Source organism: Mytilus californianus, unplaced genomic scaffold (genome assembly GCF_021869535.1).
Source record: "Mytilus californianus isolate M0D057914Y unplaced genomic scaffold, xbMytCali1.0.p SCAF_5, whole genome shotgun sequence".
Classification (NCBI taxonomy): Eukaryota; Metazoa; Mollusca; class Bivalvia; order Mytilida; family Mytilidae; genus Mytilus; species Mytilus californianus.
In genome coordinates this window covers 58,486,599-58,503,632 of record NW_026262701.1, presented here as the reverse complement: position 1 = coordinate 58,503,632, position 17,034 = coordinate 58,486,599, and the positions used below count along the sequence as shown (strand labels likewise).

At 32.0% G+C, this 17,034-nt stretch overlaps 1 protein-coding gene across 8 annotated transcripts in view; it reads left to right on the top strand.

The window, feature by feature from the left end:
• LOC127702977 (uncharacterized) overlaps positions 1 to 17,034 on the top strand; it is a 108,615-nt gene that overhangs the window by 77,580 nt on the left and 14,001 nt on the right. The window contains exon 1 of one of the 8 annotated variants that reach the window (XM_052207342.1): positions 3,807 to 4,015. The exons of 5 other annotated variants lie outside the window; for them this stretch is intronic. Coding sequence is in view for 1 of the 3 variants with exons in the window: in XM_052207341.1 (XP_052063301.1) it covers positions 5,080 to 5,086 (7 nt within the window). In the remaining 2 variants the exon portion in view is untranslated. Of the gene's footprint in view, positions 1 to 3,806; positions 4,016 to 5,064; positions 5,087 to 15,691; positions 15,744 to 17,034 lie in introns of those variants that run through there. 2 more of the 8 variants (XM_052207341.1, XM_052207345.1) reach the window with 2 other exon arrangements.

The window sequence follows — 17,034 nt, the reverse complement described above, 5'->3', positions numbered from 1 at the left end:
TTAAATAAAGAGCACCGTCCTCTAATGTAGACTAGTGTATAACCACAGGACATACATTCTAGGAGATGATTGCAATTTAAGCTTGTCATATATTTTTATTGTTAACTTCTTAAACTGCGTGTAAAACGCCACAATTGGGGTGTGTAATGCTGTGTATCACTTAGATTAAAGAACTAGTAAATAAACGTTTTAAAATTTTCTTTTTTGAGAATATTTAGTACCAAGTTGCATGGAACGTACCAATCCCCCTTAATTAAAAGCAGACGTCCCTAATGCTGTGCTAGCTCAATAACTTCTAAGTTTTTATGGTCAAATATTTGGACTTTTGGAAGCAAGGTGCTTGTGTTAGTTCAATTAAAATAAACTCAAATGTAGGAATGGTAAATTTACGATTATTTCAGGAATTTAAAATTTCAGTTACTTATGATTTGGACAAAATAACAGGAATACATGTATACTGTTCATCCAGTGGAACTTAATTTTCTTTAAGATAATTTAATGTTGTTGATTTTAACAAAATGTCAACAGGTTTAATCACTACGATTTGACTTACGACTGCCTGTTAACACTCGTAAGTTTACGATCAAACTTACGATAAAATTCTACTTCCGATTGTTTATGAAACGGTCAAAAACTTACGATTTGACGTACGACCGACGTAAGATCTAAGATTGTCGTACGATTTTTTGTGAACCGATTGCCTGTTTACAAAACTTAGAATTTTTCGAAATACTAAGGATTTCTACCCCAAGAAAAGATTACCTTAGCTGTATTTTGCAAAACCTCACGGAATTTTGGGTCCTCAATGCTCTTCAACTTCGTACGTTATTTGGCCTTTTTGGCATTCTTGATTCAAGCGTCACTGGTGGTTCTTTTGTGGATGAAACACGCGTCTGGCTTACAAAATTTTAAGCCTGGTACGATGTATTTATGAGTGTTTTACTTTATACAAAGGTCACTTTGAGTTCTCGGCGTATATAAAGACTGTCCAATATAATTCTGATATCAACCCATACAGGGAGGTTCCTCATCGCAGTTTTTGTTGGTGTTATTCATTTTGAAAGTCAATGAAACATCTTTGATTTTCCCCTCTAGATTTCAGGTTATATAATGTTACTGTTTTGGTATATTTGTGAGACAATTTTCTTTTAACAATATGTTTTTTTTTTTTAGAAATTAAGAAATTACTATCTCTACGAATTTGATTCATAGTAGAGCATTATAAATTGTACATGACTTTGGCATACGTTTAGTAGTTCGACAAAATTATTTGATTGATTGGTTGTTGCTTGCTTAACGTACAGCGGCAATGGACCTCATTAAAGTCCTGTTTTCAGTCAGATAGTACCGTAGCTATATGAATCAATACCGCAACAAAAATGTTTCAAAGGTATTATTTAAAGGTTCACCCTGATGTTCCGGTAATAAACTGCATGATTTTCTTTTTATCATTTAAGCAAACAAAAATACTGTTAGCCTCTTGTTTATTTACTGTTTGTAAAAGTACAACAACGTTAAAATCTGGTCAAATAAACATGACTCATCTTATCTTAACAACCTGTTGTTACATACATTTAATATAAAGTTATTGTCAATTCATCAAAATTAATATAACTATCTATTTAATCTAACTTTATTAATATACTGTTTGTCTAGCTTTTTGATATATCATATATCGATGGTATTTTGTAGATACAAAAAAAAAACGTGTTTCTAAAGAAAACAGATAGATTTTTATTTCAAAATGTATTTGATAACGTTTATTTTCGAACAAAACAAATTGATTTGAAACATTTGTCATACAGACGGAGAATATAATATAACTATAATAATTATATAATATGAAAATAATTAATATTCTGGTCTCTAATTTGTATAGAAACTTTTTGTATAATTTATGTTAATTTTGTCATTTAGATAGGCAATTCAAAGTCAATAAACACTCTAAGAAAGAAGGACCTTGTGTAAGTTTCAACAGGATGTAGGAGCATAAGTGTTAGATCAGCATTTTAATTGTGTGTTTGTCATTATGTTAGTGATTTTTGTACTTCATACCGATCTAACTTGTCAAGCTGTTTCCAACTGATTTTTGCAGTTTGTTCTAAGCTTATGTTGTGCTGTTAGACCACTGTCACAGGTTAGGGGAGGTTTGTGCACTCACAAAACTGTTTAACCCAGCTTAATTCTATATGTACCTGTCCCAAGTCAGGAGCCTGTAATTCAGTGGTTGTCATTAGTCTGTCATCTTTGTTTTTCGTTTGTTGTGAGATAAATCAGGCCGTAGTTGTTTTCGTTTGAATTGTTTCACATTTTGTCATGTCAGAATATTTCAAAGCTGACTATACGGTATGGGATTTACTAATTGTTAAGTACGGTGACTTTCTATTACTTCATTTGGACTCTGTTGTCTCATTGGCAATCGTAACATATAATCTTATTTTATTTAACTGTGTAAATGTAACGATACACATGTAGTAATTTTATAATCTATTAAAACAAAATCAATGTAAGAACCGATAAATACAGTATCCAACATGTCCAAAGATCTTATTTAACAGTGTTCAATTGGTTATTATAACATATAGAAAAAGTTTATCGAAAGGTTCAATAAGTTTACACGGATCGTACCTAGATTTACGGGTTCTATGAATAACATCACCATTAGAAATAAGAATGTGATATCCCGTTTGCAGTAAAAACTTCCAAACCAAATCATTGTACAACAATTTGTCATAAAACGAAATTATTAAATTTTTAAGTGATTTGAGGTAACGAAATTCCCTACGTTATCTACCAGTTTTACATTGTGTTCACTTGTATTTTAAAAGCCATGCAATTCAGACACTGGTATAGCGACGAAGTAGGGAAACGCATACACCGTTGAAAGGAAACAAAAAGAACATTACATTCATTTGAAGCGGCATTTTTGACGACGTTTTTAAATATACTCCGACGAAGGTATCTTTTCAAATGGATATAGCTTAGAATGTTTGTCATTCTTAAACTTGAAAGGCACTGTTTAATCTTTTAGCAAAAACAAACAAATAATTTTTTTCCACATTTTTACATTTACAAAGTTGTAAATCAAAAACAAAAGAGCAAGTCTCTGGTATTTTTAATTTCCCTATTGACACTAAATAGTAACTGGCTTGCTGCAATAAAGGGCTGATAATAACTAGATGATTAAACAGGTAGGGCCAAATTCTCCTGAATTTATTTTACACCAGGGCAATTTTAAAGTCTTTCAATCTTAAGTTCATAACATCACACCCCTATCTGTAGATTTCAGAAGGAAAAAAATTATCCATTGGCCACCATTTTTTAAATGAATGTCAAAATTCATAAATTCATATTGCTCGAATTTAAGCAAAACTTTATAACTACGCTGAGGCAGTCTGACTAATGCCAGCCCCACGATCCACTTGCGTTTGTAGGTACAAACGCAAGTGGATATTGGGGACTGGCATTATTCCGACTAACGCTGAACAAGACTTCATCAATTAAAATATATTATACCATATGAACATGTATTGCTTTGTTGGAGTAGTATTTTGGGGTATTACGCAAATTCATTTCTCTTGCATATGATTTGACTATGGACAATATTTTCTGCAGGTTGTTTTTAATTTGCAATAATGTATTATTAATACTTTTCGTTTCAAGTTGTTAACTAGTTATATATAAAATGAATATAAATTTTTAGTATCCGCCTGTAATTTCAATGCAACATGATAAGGTAGGAAATCGATACATTAATTGATTGATGATTGCTTTACGCCGCATCACCAACAAATAAAGCCTTTATCGCGGCGATTGGAAGGAATCAAAGGCAACCCTCGTTATACAGAACAGCTGTTACACATTACTGTGGTATAAAAACAGTAGTCGACAACAGCATTTGCAAAACGATTGTCTACCAGACATTAAACAACAAAAATCAAGAAACATATCATCCACCACTACGGTCACAGTTTTGTAATACTGTTCGTCTTTCCTGCTTGCACGTTTGCTGCAGGTAAGTAATTTGTAAGATAATTTTGATCTCTGATTTTGTAATGCTCATAGGGTCAAAGCTAAAATATTGAGTCTATATCAATGAAGTATACTGCAACATATTGTGTCACAATTTTACGTATTTGAATAAAATCAGTGAAATTCAGCGCTAATATGTTGCTGTGGAAGGTATTTTCATACAAAATAGCGAAGGGAGTAAACACTAATTTCCCCTGTATTTATTTTACTAGCAGGATGACATTCTAAAATTTGTTTTTTATATATTTATCTTTATTCCACTAGAAATTTAATATTAGAGAGTCTATATTATATAATTACAATATCATTTAGCAATTGTACACATTTCCATAAACTCAAAATACTATTCAGCGCATCATGTTGCTATTGAAGACATTTTCATACAAAATTATAAATTTTACATGTTTTTCAAATTTTGCATCAAAGTACACTGATAACCAAAATAAATTAACTGGTATCCAAAAGACAATGCAATGCTTCACTTTCAAAATAATTTTGATGGTGGTTTAGGATGATGTTCTTATACCTTTTTGTGACAAATACTCAAAATGAGCTATGAGAAACGAAAACGCTTTCTTATTTTAAGAAATTTGAAGTAGACTGATTTTGAATATAGTCACCATAGAAATGCTCAACAATATTCAATCAGATCTTTTAATTTTTGATAAATTTGAAGATTGCTTCCAATGGCTCGTAATTTCTCTTCCATTCTCACAAAGTTTTGAAATAACAAGAAAGGGGCCACTGATGACTTAACGACAGTTTTGCAGTTCAAGAAGATTGAAGATTTTTCCCTTTTTTTTTTAGAACATTTATATCAGTCGGTCCGTGATGGAAAATGACAAAAGCCCCTTGTAACTACAAATGTACTTGACAAAATAAGGTCAAATCAAGACCTCGATATTTCCGACAACAGCGTCAATAAACATTTACACAATGCTAATGATATATTTCATCAAGGAATTTGGAAGTATCAAATAAAATAATTAGTTATTGGGTATTACATAAGAATGGATGCACAAAATTAAGATAACTACTGTCAATGTTATGCCAGGTAAATATATACATTAAGAAATAAGTCTGTGCAATGCTTTATAAAATCTACCAAAATTTACTTTCTTACATGTACATTTTGGTTTTTAAGTTGTGACCTGTACTTTCTTGTCATTTAATTGCATGTAGAATGTATATATATTTTTTTAATTATATTTAATATCTCCAAACTGTTTTTTTTTTTGTTTTTTTTTTGTGGAAATAAATCAATATCTGAGATCAATTTTTAAACTTTGATTGGTATAAACATGATATATTTGAGGTAAATGAGCGAGACATTCAAAGAATTTACGAAAAAGACTTGATGGAACTTTAATGTGCATAGCCCTCAACCTTGACTAAATGCAAACATCAACAATACTTATTTGTATACAATAACTTTAGAAGATAAATACTGACAGAAGGGTCTTACAGGCCAATTTTTAAAAAAAGTACACGGGTGGTCAAATTGGTCGGGATTTGTTTTGCTGCCGAGTCAACATGCATGTTGAATGCATCTATCCCATCGAACTTGAAATAAAAGATAGTTTATCTCATATGTTGACTTCCATCTGGCAATTGGCAATGAGGGTCGATTGAAAACAAAACACTACGACAAAAGAGATGATAATGTTCGTTCGATTTTTATGTAGCAACATTCTAGCAGTTCCTGCATATGGAGTATATCTCTCAGTGCGTACGAAATTTACGACCTTGCATTTATCATCATGATTTACTTGATAGGGGGTTGCTGTTTCCATGAAAGCTATTAAACCAAGAGTTCCAAGTGAGAAAGTTGAAGCCATCTCTTTGAAAATGTTACGGACACTATCACAAGTTGGTTTACCGTTATGGAACATCTGTTTCACAGATGACGACGGAAATGATTAAATTGTCGTAACCACAATACCGCCCTCTTTTCGTCTGGTGTGACCTACCGAATTAGACGTATCACCGGGTTTGTTCTTACATGAGCAACACAACGGGTGCCACATGTGGAGCACATTCGGATTACCCTTCCGGAGCTCTTGAGATCACCAACAAAATTTGGTGGGATTCGTGTTGCTCAGTCTTTAGTTTTCAAAGGTGTTTTTGCATGGTCTTTTTTTGTCTTCCCCCATAGCATTGTTAGTTTGTTTTCTACTTATGAGTATATGACTGTCCTTTTGTCTTCCTAAAAATGTTATTGCAAGGTTTCTATAATTTGCAAAGACGGTGGCATAAACCTAAAAAAGACGTATCGAATTCAACTGTTGCATTACGATCAGACGTGGTTGTGTACGTAACGTTCCGTACATAGTCTACCGGATGCCCCTCTTTGGCATGGCTCTTATTATGGCAGATTGAGAAGACCTGATTATATTTCAATTCCCTAATCAGAAATTTGGTCAAATATAGTTAGTTATGATTTGGTCACTTTATCATGCTACTGTTGTGGAGTTGTGAATTTAAGCAAAGACTTAAAGCCTTGTTTTGACTTCCACTACAAAACGGGACTTGACTGTTTTACAGCATATACTAAAGATCTGTATACATGTGCGTAATCTAATGAGTTTTTGAAAGGTTTATTTCACATTCAGAGAGCATATTACAATACAAACATGAAGGTTATCGGATTTATCATTCATATTCCAACTAAATACGATTGAGTATTTGGACATTCCTTGTGAGCATCCATTTATCAAATTACTACAACCAGAAAGAAGAAATTTAGATGGCCTGCGACTAAAAGGTAGACGAGTTAACTTAATAAAGCCCATTAACTAGAAAGGTACCGGGTAAGCATCAATTATATTACAAAAACCTTAATTAAATTCCAAGTCGAAGTATTTAGTTAAATGAGTTATCATGAGTATTTAAGACAGGAAATACCGAAAGGAAATTTTAATCAATACAAATTAAATATGTCATTTGCAAATTCCATAACATTCGTGCAAAATGTCTTTAAAATGGCAAGAGACACTAAAAACTACGTTCAAACAGAAAATTTATTTAACTTCTTTTTGTCGCAATTCATACCATGTACTTTAAAGTCAACATCTGCCAATTACAGAATGGTTCACCATAAAGGCTATGTAATTTATCTAAATTGTTTTCAAGTATATTCGCTAGTTACGTTTATTTAATTGAATATCATAAACAAAGAAACAAAACGTATCCCATGTATTTCTTCATTGTAAGCGTTTGTTCATCTCATCGGTATGGCAGTCAGAGTACTGAGTTGGAATTATATTAAATGTCACAGAATATATTTGTATTTAATCTAATCTGGACAAGTACTTTCCAGTCCTATTGTAAACTGTTGTATTATATTCCAGGCGCCATATATCTTATTGGCCTTTGTTAATGTGTACTTTAAGTGCTTCAATGCGAAAGAGCGTTCGTGTCAACATTAGGACATCCAGTGCAATGCTAAGAGTAAAATGCAAGGTTGAAAATATCGATCTAAACGCATGTAAATGGGATACCAATTCGAATTTCGAAAATCTCTATACCAACAAAACAAAAAAATCTTAGAGATAAAATAATTTCATAGGAAAGACGTGTTTGAAAATAGAACACGTAAAGTTTTGTGAAGGCGCGACCTACAATTGCTCAAATTTCAATTTTGACGGATATTAAGTTTGCGAAAACAAATGGTATTATAATACGTTTGCGCGAATGTACCTATAATTTACTGAGTTTTTACCAGTATTTTAATCCTAAGAATATTCCCGAAATTTACAGAATTTGTGTTATCAATTAAGTGTATTGATAAAATGATAACCAAAGAAGTCTTATATCAACATTAAAAAGAACTACAAGTATGTAAAATCAAAATCTTGAACAAAAAAGATAAAATTGGGAATGGAAACGGCGAATGCGTCAAAGATACAACAACCCGACCAAAGAGCAGAAAACAGCCTAAGGCCACCAAAGGGTCTTCAACACAGCGAGAAAATCCCGCACCCGGAGGCGGGCTTCAGCTGGCCTCTAAATAATAATGTATACTAGTTCATCTAATGGACGTCACACTAAACTCCGAAACATATAAATGAACCAAAATAAAAAAAAAACATACAAAGGCCAAAGGTCCCTGACTTGGGACTGGCGCAAAAATGAGGCGGGGTTAATATGTTTTGTGAGATCTCAACCCTCCCCCTTTATCTCTAGCCAATGTGGAATAAACAAACACACAGCAATACGCACAGTAAAATTCAGTTCAAAAGAAGTCCGAGTCCTATGTTAGAATAGGTAACAGAAGAAACTAAGCAAAATGAAAATATTCAAAATTAAAAACCAATTGTTCAGAGAACAATTGAAGGTCTTTCCACCAGTAAAAATCTGTTTTGATATGAAAATATTTAAATTCGGTTTAAAATGTCATTTCAAGCGTCAAATGATGGCGTATTGTATGCTTATTCCTAAAATATATGTTTTCTATTCAATTTTTTTTTAATAAGGGAGATAATTTGCGACTTCCGGTTTGAAAACTGACACTTCCCGTATTATTTGATAATTTACTTGACACCGATTCCAAAAATATATGGTTCTATATACTTTTACATCAAATATGTACATAAAAAACTACTTCCGGTTCACACAAGGTCACTTCCGGTTGGCTTTCCAACTTCAAATGATAATACAAAAAGTCCCATGACTTCATCATGTATACATATGACGTAAAAGCAAAGGTCAAAATCTAGAAAATCAAATCTACCAATGACCTTGAGCTCAACCAAAATGTATGTATTCCAACATGTCGCAACTAACAATTGAGTAAAAATATGTTGTCGATATCGTATACGGTTTTTGAAAAGAGGTGAAAATAAGCCAAAATCAAAATTTAGAATATGACCTTGACCTTTGACATTGACCTAATTTTCTTTTCTTTGGACCAAGGACCTCAAATCAAATGACCTTAGGTTTCTATCACTTATGGTTTACCAGTTTCACATGCATATCACTTATATCAAATGCATAAGAGGAAATAACTCTCATATGGAATCTCATTACGGCTTCGGTCAAAATTAATCAAAACATCCTGAGGATTTAACGAGCAATTTGATAAAATAAATTTGTCGTAATCTTTTACGGTAACGAAGGAGTAGACTACACAAGAAAAACAGTGCTTGTGGAGATAACTCTTACAAAGTAAAGTTTTTTGTTTCGCGGTGTCAGTTTCAAAAGACTAGTGTATAATAATTAACTGTATGATATCATATACCAAAAAATTAAGCGACATATTTGGAATCAAAACTTAACTGGTACTTGCACCACAGCGATATAAGATAACATAGGTGTGAAATTTCCCCGGTGAACTGAATGTTTAACATGACCCGAGGGATACCTATCGCAGACGTTTAATATACGTAAGCAAACCTATACAATCACGATCAGTTCCTATGATACATTTGCATATTTTCTTGGTGCATCTATTGAAAATTTCTCTATTTTTCAATGCTATATCTTCACGCAAAGTATATCCATCGAATATCAAGCATGTCAAGGACTTTTCCCATTTGTATTTCTTAGTGATGGTATATATAGAAATAAGAAGATGTGGTTTGATTGCCATATGTTTGTTTTCTTATGAAGTATATATACTTGTACTTGTACATCTTGCGATCCTCTTTAATGAAAATAGACAGACCAATACAAACCCCTCCCCACCAAAAAAAAAAATACCGGGGATTACTTGTATCTCAAATGCTCCAGAAGGGTTAGCGAATGTATATTTGTATCGTGATATATAATTTGGATATCGTTTTGGACTGTCTAAACTCCTTAAAAGTTGTCACCTTTAAAAGCCAAAATGTAACTAATAATACGCCATATTGGTACTGAGATAAATTGTGTTTTGCATTAAAAATTTTCCAGTCTCTGAATCGCTTTTCTAGATAAACCTCCTTTTGATAAAGCAGAAATAAAACGTAATTGTGTTAGTGCATGTAAACTTTGATATAGATGTAGAGAATGTCATACTTCTCTTATGATGCAGTAAATATCGAACTTTCTGGTAATTGTATGTCCAACTGTGACTATTTTTAATCTATGTCTATCAAAGATTTTACGTACAGTTTTGTATGCTTTTCTTTGGCTTTGATAATTATGCTCATAATACAACTGGTCATCCGTAAGTAATATAATCATATAATTATGATGATATGAATATTCTATGCAAAATAGAAAAATAATTATTTTCATTATTTGCATTACATCTGACATATGTTCATAGTCGATAAGAAAGTATTTGATACGTGGTGCATTGTCAAAGTAAATAATAAAAAAATCGCATGATATACAAATCTATAACAACCGATGGTTACATTATTACAGAGTATAGACTGCATCGATAGATTATAACCACATAGCAAGTAACCCCATAAATATACTTTAAACAGCATTGAAGTTCTATGAGTAGAGGTAAACAGACCATTTCTATGAGTAGAGGTAAACAGACCATACTTCAAGAAGATATGACTAGTCTTAGAGTGAAACCAATATAAAAATAAGGAGATGAGGTGTGATTGCAAATGAGACAACTATCCACTAAAGTTCAAATAAAGTGTATGTAAGCAATTATAGGCAATAACCGTACGGTCTTCAACAATGAGAAAACCCCATGCCGTATAGTCGGCTATTAAAGGCCCCGACATGAAAATTATGAAACAATTAAATTGATAAAACTAACGGCCTATTCTATAACAAAACAATCAACGAAAAACAAATATTGACAGACACGAACCAACGACAACCACTGAACTACAGGCTCCTGACTTGGGACAGGCACATAAATAATGTGGCGGGGTTAAACATGTTTGTGAGCGCTCAACCCTCCCCCTAACCTGGGACAGTGATGTAACAGTACAACATAAGAACAACCAATAAAATAAGTTGAAAAAGGCTAAACTTATCAGATCGATACAAAGCAGAAAAAACATCAAACATAAACCGGACGTGACGTGACAGGGTATTTATCCATCCCTCATCCCTAACAACAAAAAGGACATTAAGTACAGATCTGAGAGTACTCTCAGTTACTGACAGCTAGTTCAAAGCCAATAACAACTATGAAACAATCATGTATCTAAGACTAAAATATCAATCAGTACACATCCAACATCCAATAAGAATATACTTATAGCTGACTATGCGGTATGGGATTTGCTCATTGTTGAAGGCCATACGGTGACCTATAGCTGTTAATTTCTGTGTCATTTGGTCTCTTGTGGAGAGTTGTCTCATAGGCGATCATACCACATCTTCTTTTTTATATTTACGATTTACGAGAACTTCAAAGGCTAAATGCCAACTAGTATCATACGGTAGGGTCAGACAACCCTAACAAACCGCTTCTAATAAAGAGGCCATATTTAGAACGATAATTGTTTTACAGTAATAATTGTCAACACCATATTCAACAATACGTATATTAAAAGGAATGAATGGTAATGTCATTTTGATTATGGAAACTAGATTGGTAAACAATCATATCTCAACGAAAAAGGTAAACTATAAATTTTTACTGGTGACTCCTGTTGCCAACTTCTAGCATAACACGATGAACACGTCGACACAGTAAACTATTCTTGTGGTATCTAGCTATACTTGTTAGTCCTTTAAAGCAATACACTTCATGCCATAGATACTTCGGTACTTGAGTACTTGTTTTAATTTTAACTCAAGGGCAAGGCCGTTTGAAATTGACTAGGAAAGACTTTTGTACCTTCTTGCTTTTGTGTTTTGCAAAAGAAATCTAAGCGGTATGAAAAAAATTGTTTCATGATCTACAAGTGTAAGCTTGTGCATAAAGATGCACAGTATCACAGGATATGATGTTTCGATCTTCTATTAAAATATTGAGATCTAATGTCCGACAAATAGGTTGACTTCTAAAGTGTGAATTAAATCAGCGAAAAAACGAATCATGTCCTGAATAATTTCTCTGTCATTTAGCCGTACACAAACCATCGTGAATTCGTATGTTGTGGTTGTCATTCTCGTCATATTGTTTCATATGTAAGGAGCCTAGGTGACCGATTGTTCTAAGTAGTCATTAGCCTGTCAACACCGAGGTTGTGAGTTCGAACCCCGCACGTGGCAGGTACGCTCGACTCTTATCTTAATTGACTAGGATAGTCAGTTTTCCTGCAAAAGTTCGGTGTCCTCTCCGGGCACTCCGACATCCACCACCAATAAAAACTGACCGCCACGAAATAGCTAATAGTGCTGACAGCTTGATAAATCAAATCAAATTTAAATTTTTAGTTTTTTGAATGTTCAATTTTCATTTGAAACAATCTCAAACAGATTTTGGATAGGAAATATTTTTGATTTCATCTTTGATCTTAACGTTCAAAAGTTGGAAAGTATTGGAATATAATTGCAACGGATCTAATAATCTTTATAACTATGTCTAAACGTCAGGTATATCGGTAAAAGATAGACACACCAGAAACCAAAGCAAAAAAAAAAAAAAAACAAGAAAAAAGAAAATAAAGCAATAGCTCAAACTATTATAATAAATCACTATTTTACAAAAAAAAAATTAAACTCAGTTCAATATGTACATGCAAATGACGAAAAAAAAATAGGACACCTATTATAGATAGACACATATCGGACATGAAATGAATAAATGAATAATCTTTATTTCAAGAGGATAATCCCATTAGTTGAAACTCTCTCTTCCTGAGAGTCCTTAAAATAGTAATAATATATTTATAAAGTACATTCAATATTATAATGATATATACACAGTATACAATTTTATATAGATATTAATGAAAAAAGCATATTAATTTGCACAATTTATGAAAAATTTGTAACATTTTGCTTTAAAAGATTCAAGTGTATTACTCATCTTTATTTCATTTGGTAAACTGTTCCATATTTGTGAACCAGAATATATAAATGTTTTCTTCAAAAAAATTTGTTTTTGGCTTCGGAAGATTTAAAATAGTTTTTCATCAGATGAACGTAACTTATCATTTTGATTATCAGTAAAATGAAAATTTTCTTGTAAATAGTTAGGAACCATATCCTTTAATGATTTAAATACAAGTATTGCCTTTTGATATTGAATTCGTTTTTCCACATTTAACCAATTTAAACTATTAAACAATAAACCGGAGGATGTCATTATGTCAGCTTCTACTATAACCCTAGCAGATTTCTTTACTAACTTATTAAGTTTATTTATTCCACTTCCATAACAACTACCCCTGGGCAATATATTGCAACAATAATCAAACAATGGCAGAATGTAAGCATTAAAATAAATAATACGTATATGCATAGGTAAATACTTTCTGATCTTTTGTAATAAGTTGATTCTATTTGATATTGTACATGACATTTTATCTATTGCTGTTTCCAATTGAGGTTTTTGTCGATATTTAAACCAAGAAGTTTTTCACAATCTATATTCTCTATTTGTTCATCTGAAATATTGATATCTAAACTGTTCCCAGTTGACATATATACATATATAGACACATATCGGGGCATATACATAGATAGATACATATCGGGACATAACATAGATAGACACCTATCGGAACATATACATAAATAAGAAGATGTGATATGAGTGCCAATGAGACAACTAACTAGCCTTGGCTCACACCGAACAGAAAGATATAAAGGGCCCCAAAAAGACTAGTGTAAAACAATTCAAACAGGACAACCAACGATCTAATCTATATAAAAAACGAGAAACGAGAAACACTTATGAACCACACCAACAAACGACAATCTCTGAACAGGCTCCTGACTAAGGACGGGTGCATAAAAATGCAGCGGGTTTTAACAGGCGCCAACCTTCACCCTAACCTGAAACAGTGGTATAACATTACAACATAAAGACACACAATAAAATATCAATTGAAATGGCTTAACTCGATCAAAAAGACAATACACAAAAACAAGTAAATATACACTGAACGAATAAGTTTTATTTATGACACAATATATATAATAAAGATGTTTCAATGTCAAAAAGACTACTTTAACCTGGGACAAAATGGCGAATAATAAAGTAACATACACGTGTAAATTTAAAAATAATAATTTTGTTGTTAGTACAGAAACATATTTCACAAAATAAATTTGTTATTCATAGTACGAGTACAGAAGTGAAATTTTTTATATATATACATAGATAGACACATATCAGGAAAAATACATAGATAGACATGCATATATAAGAACATATACATAGATAGACACATATCGGGACATATACATGATAGATAGACACATATCGGGACATATACATAGATAGACACATACCGGGAAAAATACATAGATAGACACATATCAGGACATATACATAGATAGACACTATAGGCCCTTTATAGCTTACTGTTCGGTGTGAGCCAAGGCTCCGTGTTGAAGACCGTACTTTGACCTATAATGGTTTACTTTTATAAATTTTGACTTGGATGGAGAGTGACCATTGGCACTCATACCACATCTTCTTATATCTACATATCAGGACATATACATAGATAGACACATATCGGAACGCATACATCGACACATATTGGAACATATGTATACATAGTTAGACGTATATCGAAACGCATGAATGAAAAAAGGTTAGTTAGGAGAGTAAGGGGATAAATTAGAATACGCTTCCTCTTCTAATTCGGAAAACCCGTATAAGGGTTTCTTGTGTATTTAAAATCATACTGTGGATTCATTTATTTTCGTTGGTACCAGTTTTCAGGTATTAAAGAAACATTGTGTTTTCGTGGATATTTGATTTCATGGTTTTGCCAAAGTCTGTATACAATATAAAAATAAGGAGATGTGATATGATTGCCAAATGAGACAACTATCCACCAAAGTTCAAATAAAGTGGATGTAGCCTATATAAAATTTGTACTTCGTTGAACATTTAGATTTGTGGTTCACCGGTATCTACGAAATCCGTGAAAATTGGTATCTCACGAATAATAATAATCCTCGATATGCAAATGCTACATTTGCCTCTTAGTCGATGATCTTCAACGTTTTGATAACTAGATTACGTATCAGAATTGTATGAAACAGTAGTTTTTCCTTCATTTTTAGATTTTGATTTTAAGGGCATATGTTCGCTCTAAAATTCTTTTCTTATATCTTTTCATCATGGAAATTGTTTTTCTCGTACTTTTCTTTGTTTGCTTACCATATTGCGTAATGAATATTATTTATACACTTTCAAAATACTATAAAATTATTGTTATGCAAGCTGCTGGTCACTACAAACGTTTGTTCTTAAATAAAATAGTTGACAATACATATCCAATATATATCAAATACTAAACAATATTTTAAAGTAAACAATGTAACAAGAAATTCAACGTGAAGTCAGTCGAAAAATTAACATTTCTTAAATGCTTTAACTTCAAATGGTTTCAATGTAAATGCAAAACACGATAACATTTGCTCAATACAATAAGTCTGATGTCCTCGCACGCAATATGAAAAGAAGTAATTTTCAAGGAGATATATTTTTGTTCATCAAAGAATATAATCTATCGGATTAATTTGAGTAGAAAATAATATAAAGCATATGTGATGAAAATAGATAACGACAGTCTGCTAAGAAATTTCAATGACACGCCCACCATATATAAATATATATATATATTCATTAGAATCACTGTTTGATTAAATTTCACGCTGTAGTGTTTAAGTGGAATAAGGTAAGATTCTGTTGAAGATTTAAAAAGCAATGGACTGCCGAAAGTTTTGAGTTATAAATTTTAAAAATTTTAAAATTGACAAAAAAGGGCTTTAAGTTAGACAAATAAGCAACAAAATAGAAACCAGGAATTTCTCAGTGTATTTATGACTTGATTTTTTTAAATAAGTTTTGAAAATAAGTTTAATTTAAAAAAATGAAAGATGTATTAAAAACTCCAACATCTTCCTTTATTTTGATTAAAAAGTAGTATAGTATTATGAAAATTGCATCAATATTTAGTTAACTCCGAGAAATCTTAGAAAACAAACGAATGCAACGGAATAAAATGTTTCTCAGTATATTTATGACTTCACTCAGTGATATTTTTAATTAGTTTGAAAATAATTTAAAAAATGGAAGATGTATTAAAAACTCCAATATCTTCCTTTATTTTGATAAAAAAGTAGTATTTTTATTATGCAAATTTGCCATGAGTTATGCATTTATACCTAGAAGCATTTAGAAAGTGTTTGTTTCTACCCTGTGTCTTTAAATGCCTTTCGTTTGTCCTATTAGAGAACAACAGTGCTCTAGACGCAATGCTATGAGTCTTCAATATACAAGTTTCAAAATATAGTATTGGTTTTCATGGATTTCTTTAAGCATTTTTTGTATACCACTGAACCTCGACAAGCATGTCGATATAATGAGACTGACCTATACTTTTCGAAATTGATAGAATAGCACAAGACGTGTAAGAAATATGCATTTCATTTACGTGCATATACAAATAAATTGAATTGATATTGTTCATATATAGAGATTGTATTAGGAAAGAGGGAAACGATTTTCTTTGCAATTTAGTATGCCTACATATCAATTTAGCGCGTAAAAAAATGCAGCATATTTCAAATGGGACAAGCACCTACAGCATGTGTCTGGGTGAAACATTAAGTCCGTTGTTGATACGTGTAAAATACTACATGTGTAGAAACGTGTAAAATACTAGTGTAGATACGTGTAAAATACTAGTGTAGATACGTGTAAAATACTAGCGTAGATACGTGTAAAATACTACAAGACTTATTATTCCACTGTTTATACCTATTGATAATTTAATCAATATTTGATTGGTTGAGACTATCCAACGTGTCATTGAACAAATCTTCATATTCCATTCAGAGGATCATATTCCCCTCTGAAATGTCGGGATTACATCGTGCGACGTTACGAGCGGCTAATGTACATAACGTTTTGAACTTCTTATTCTTTTTAAAATATCGATAGCAAAAATCATTATCATGTTCAAA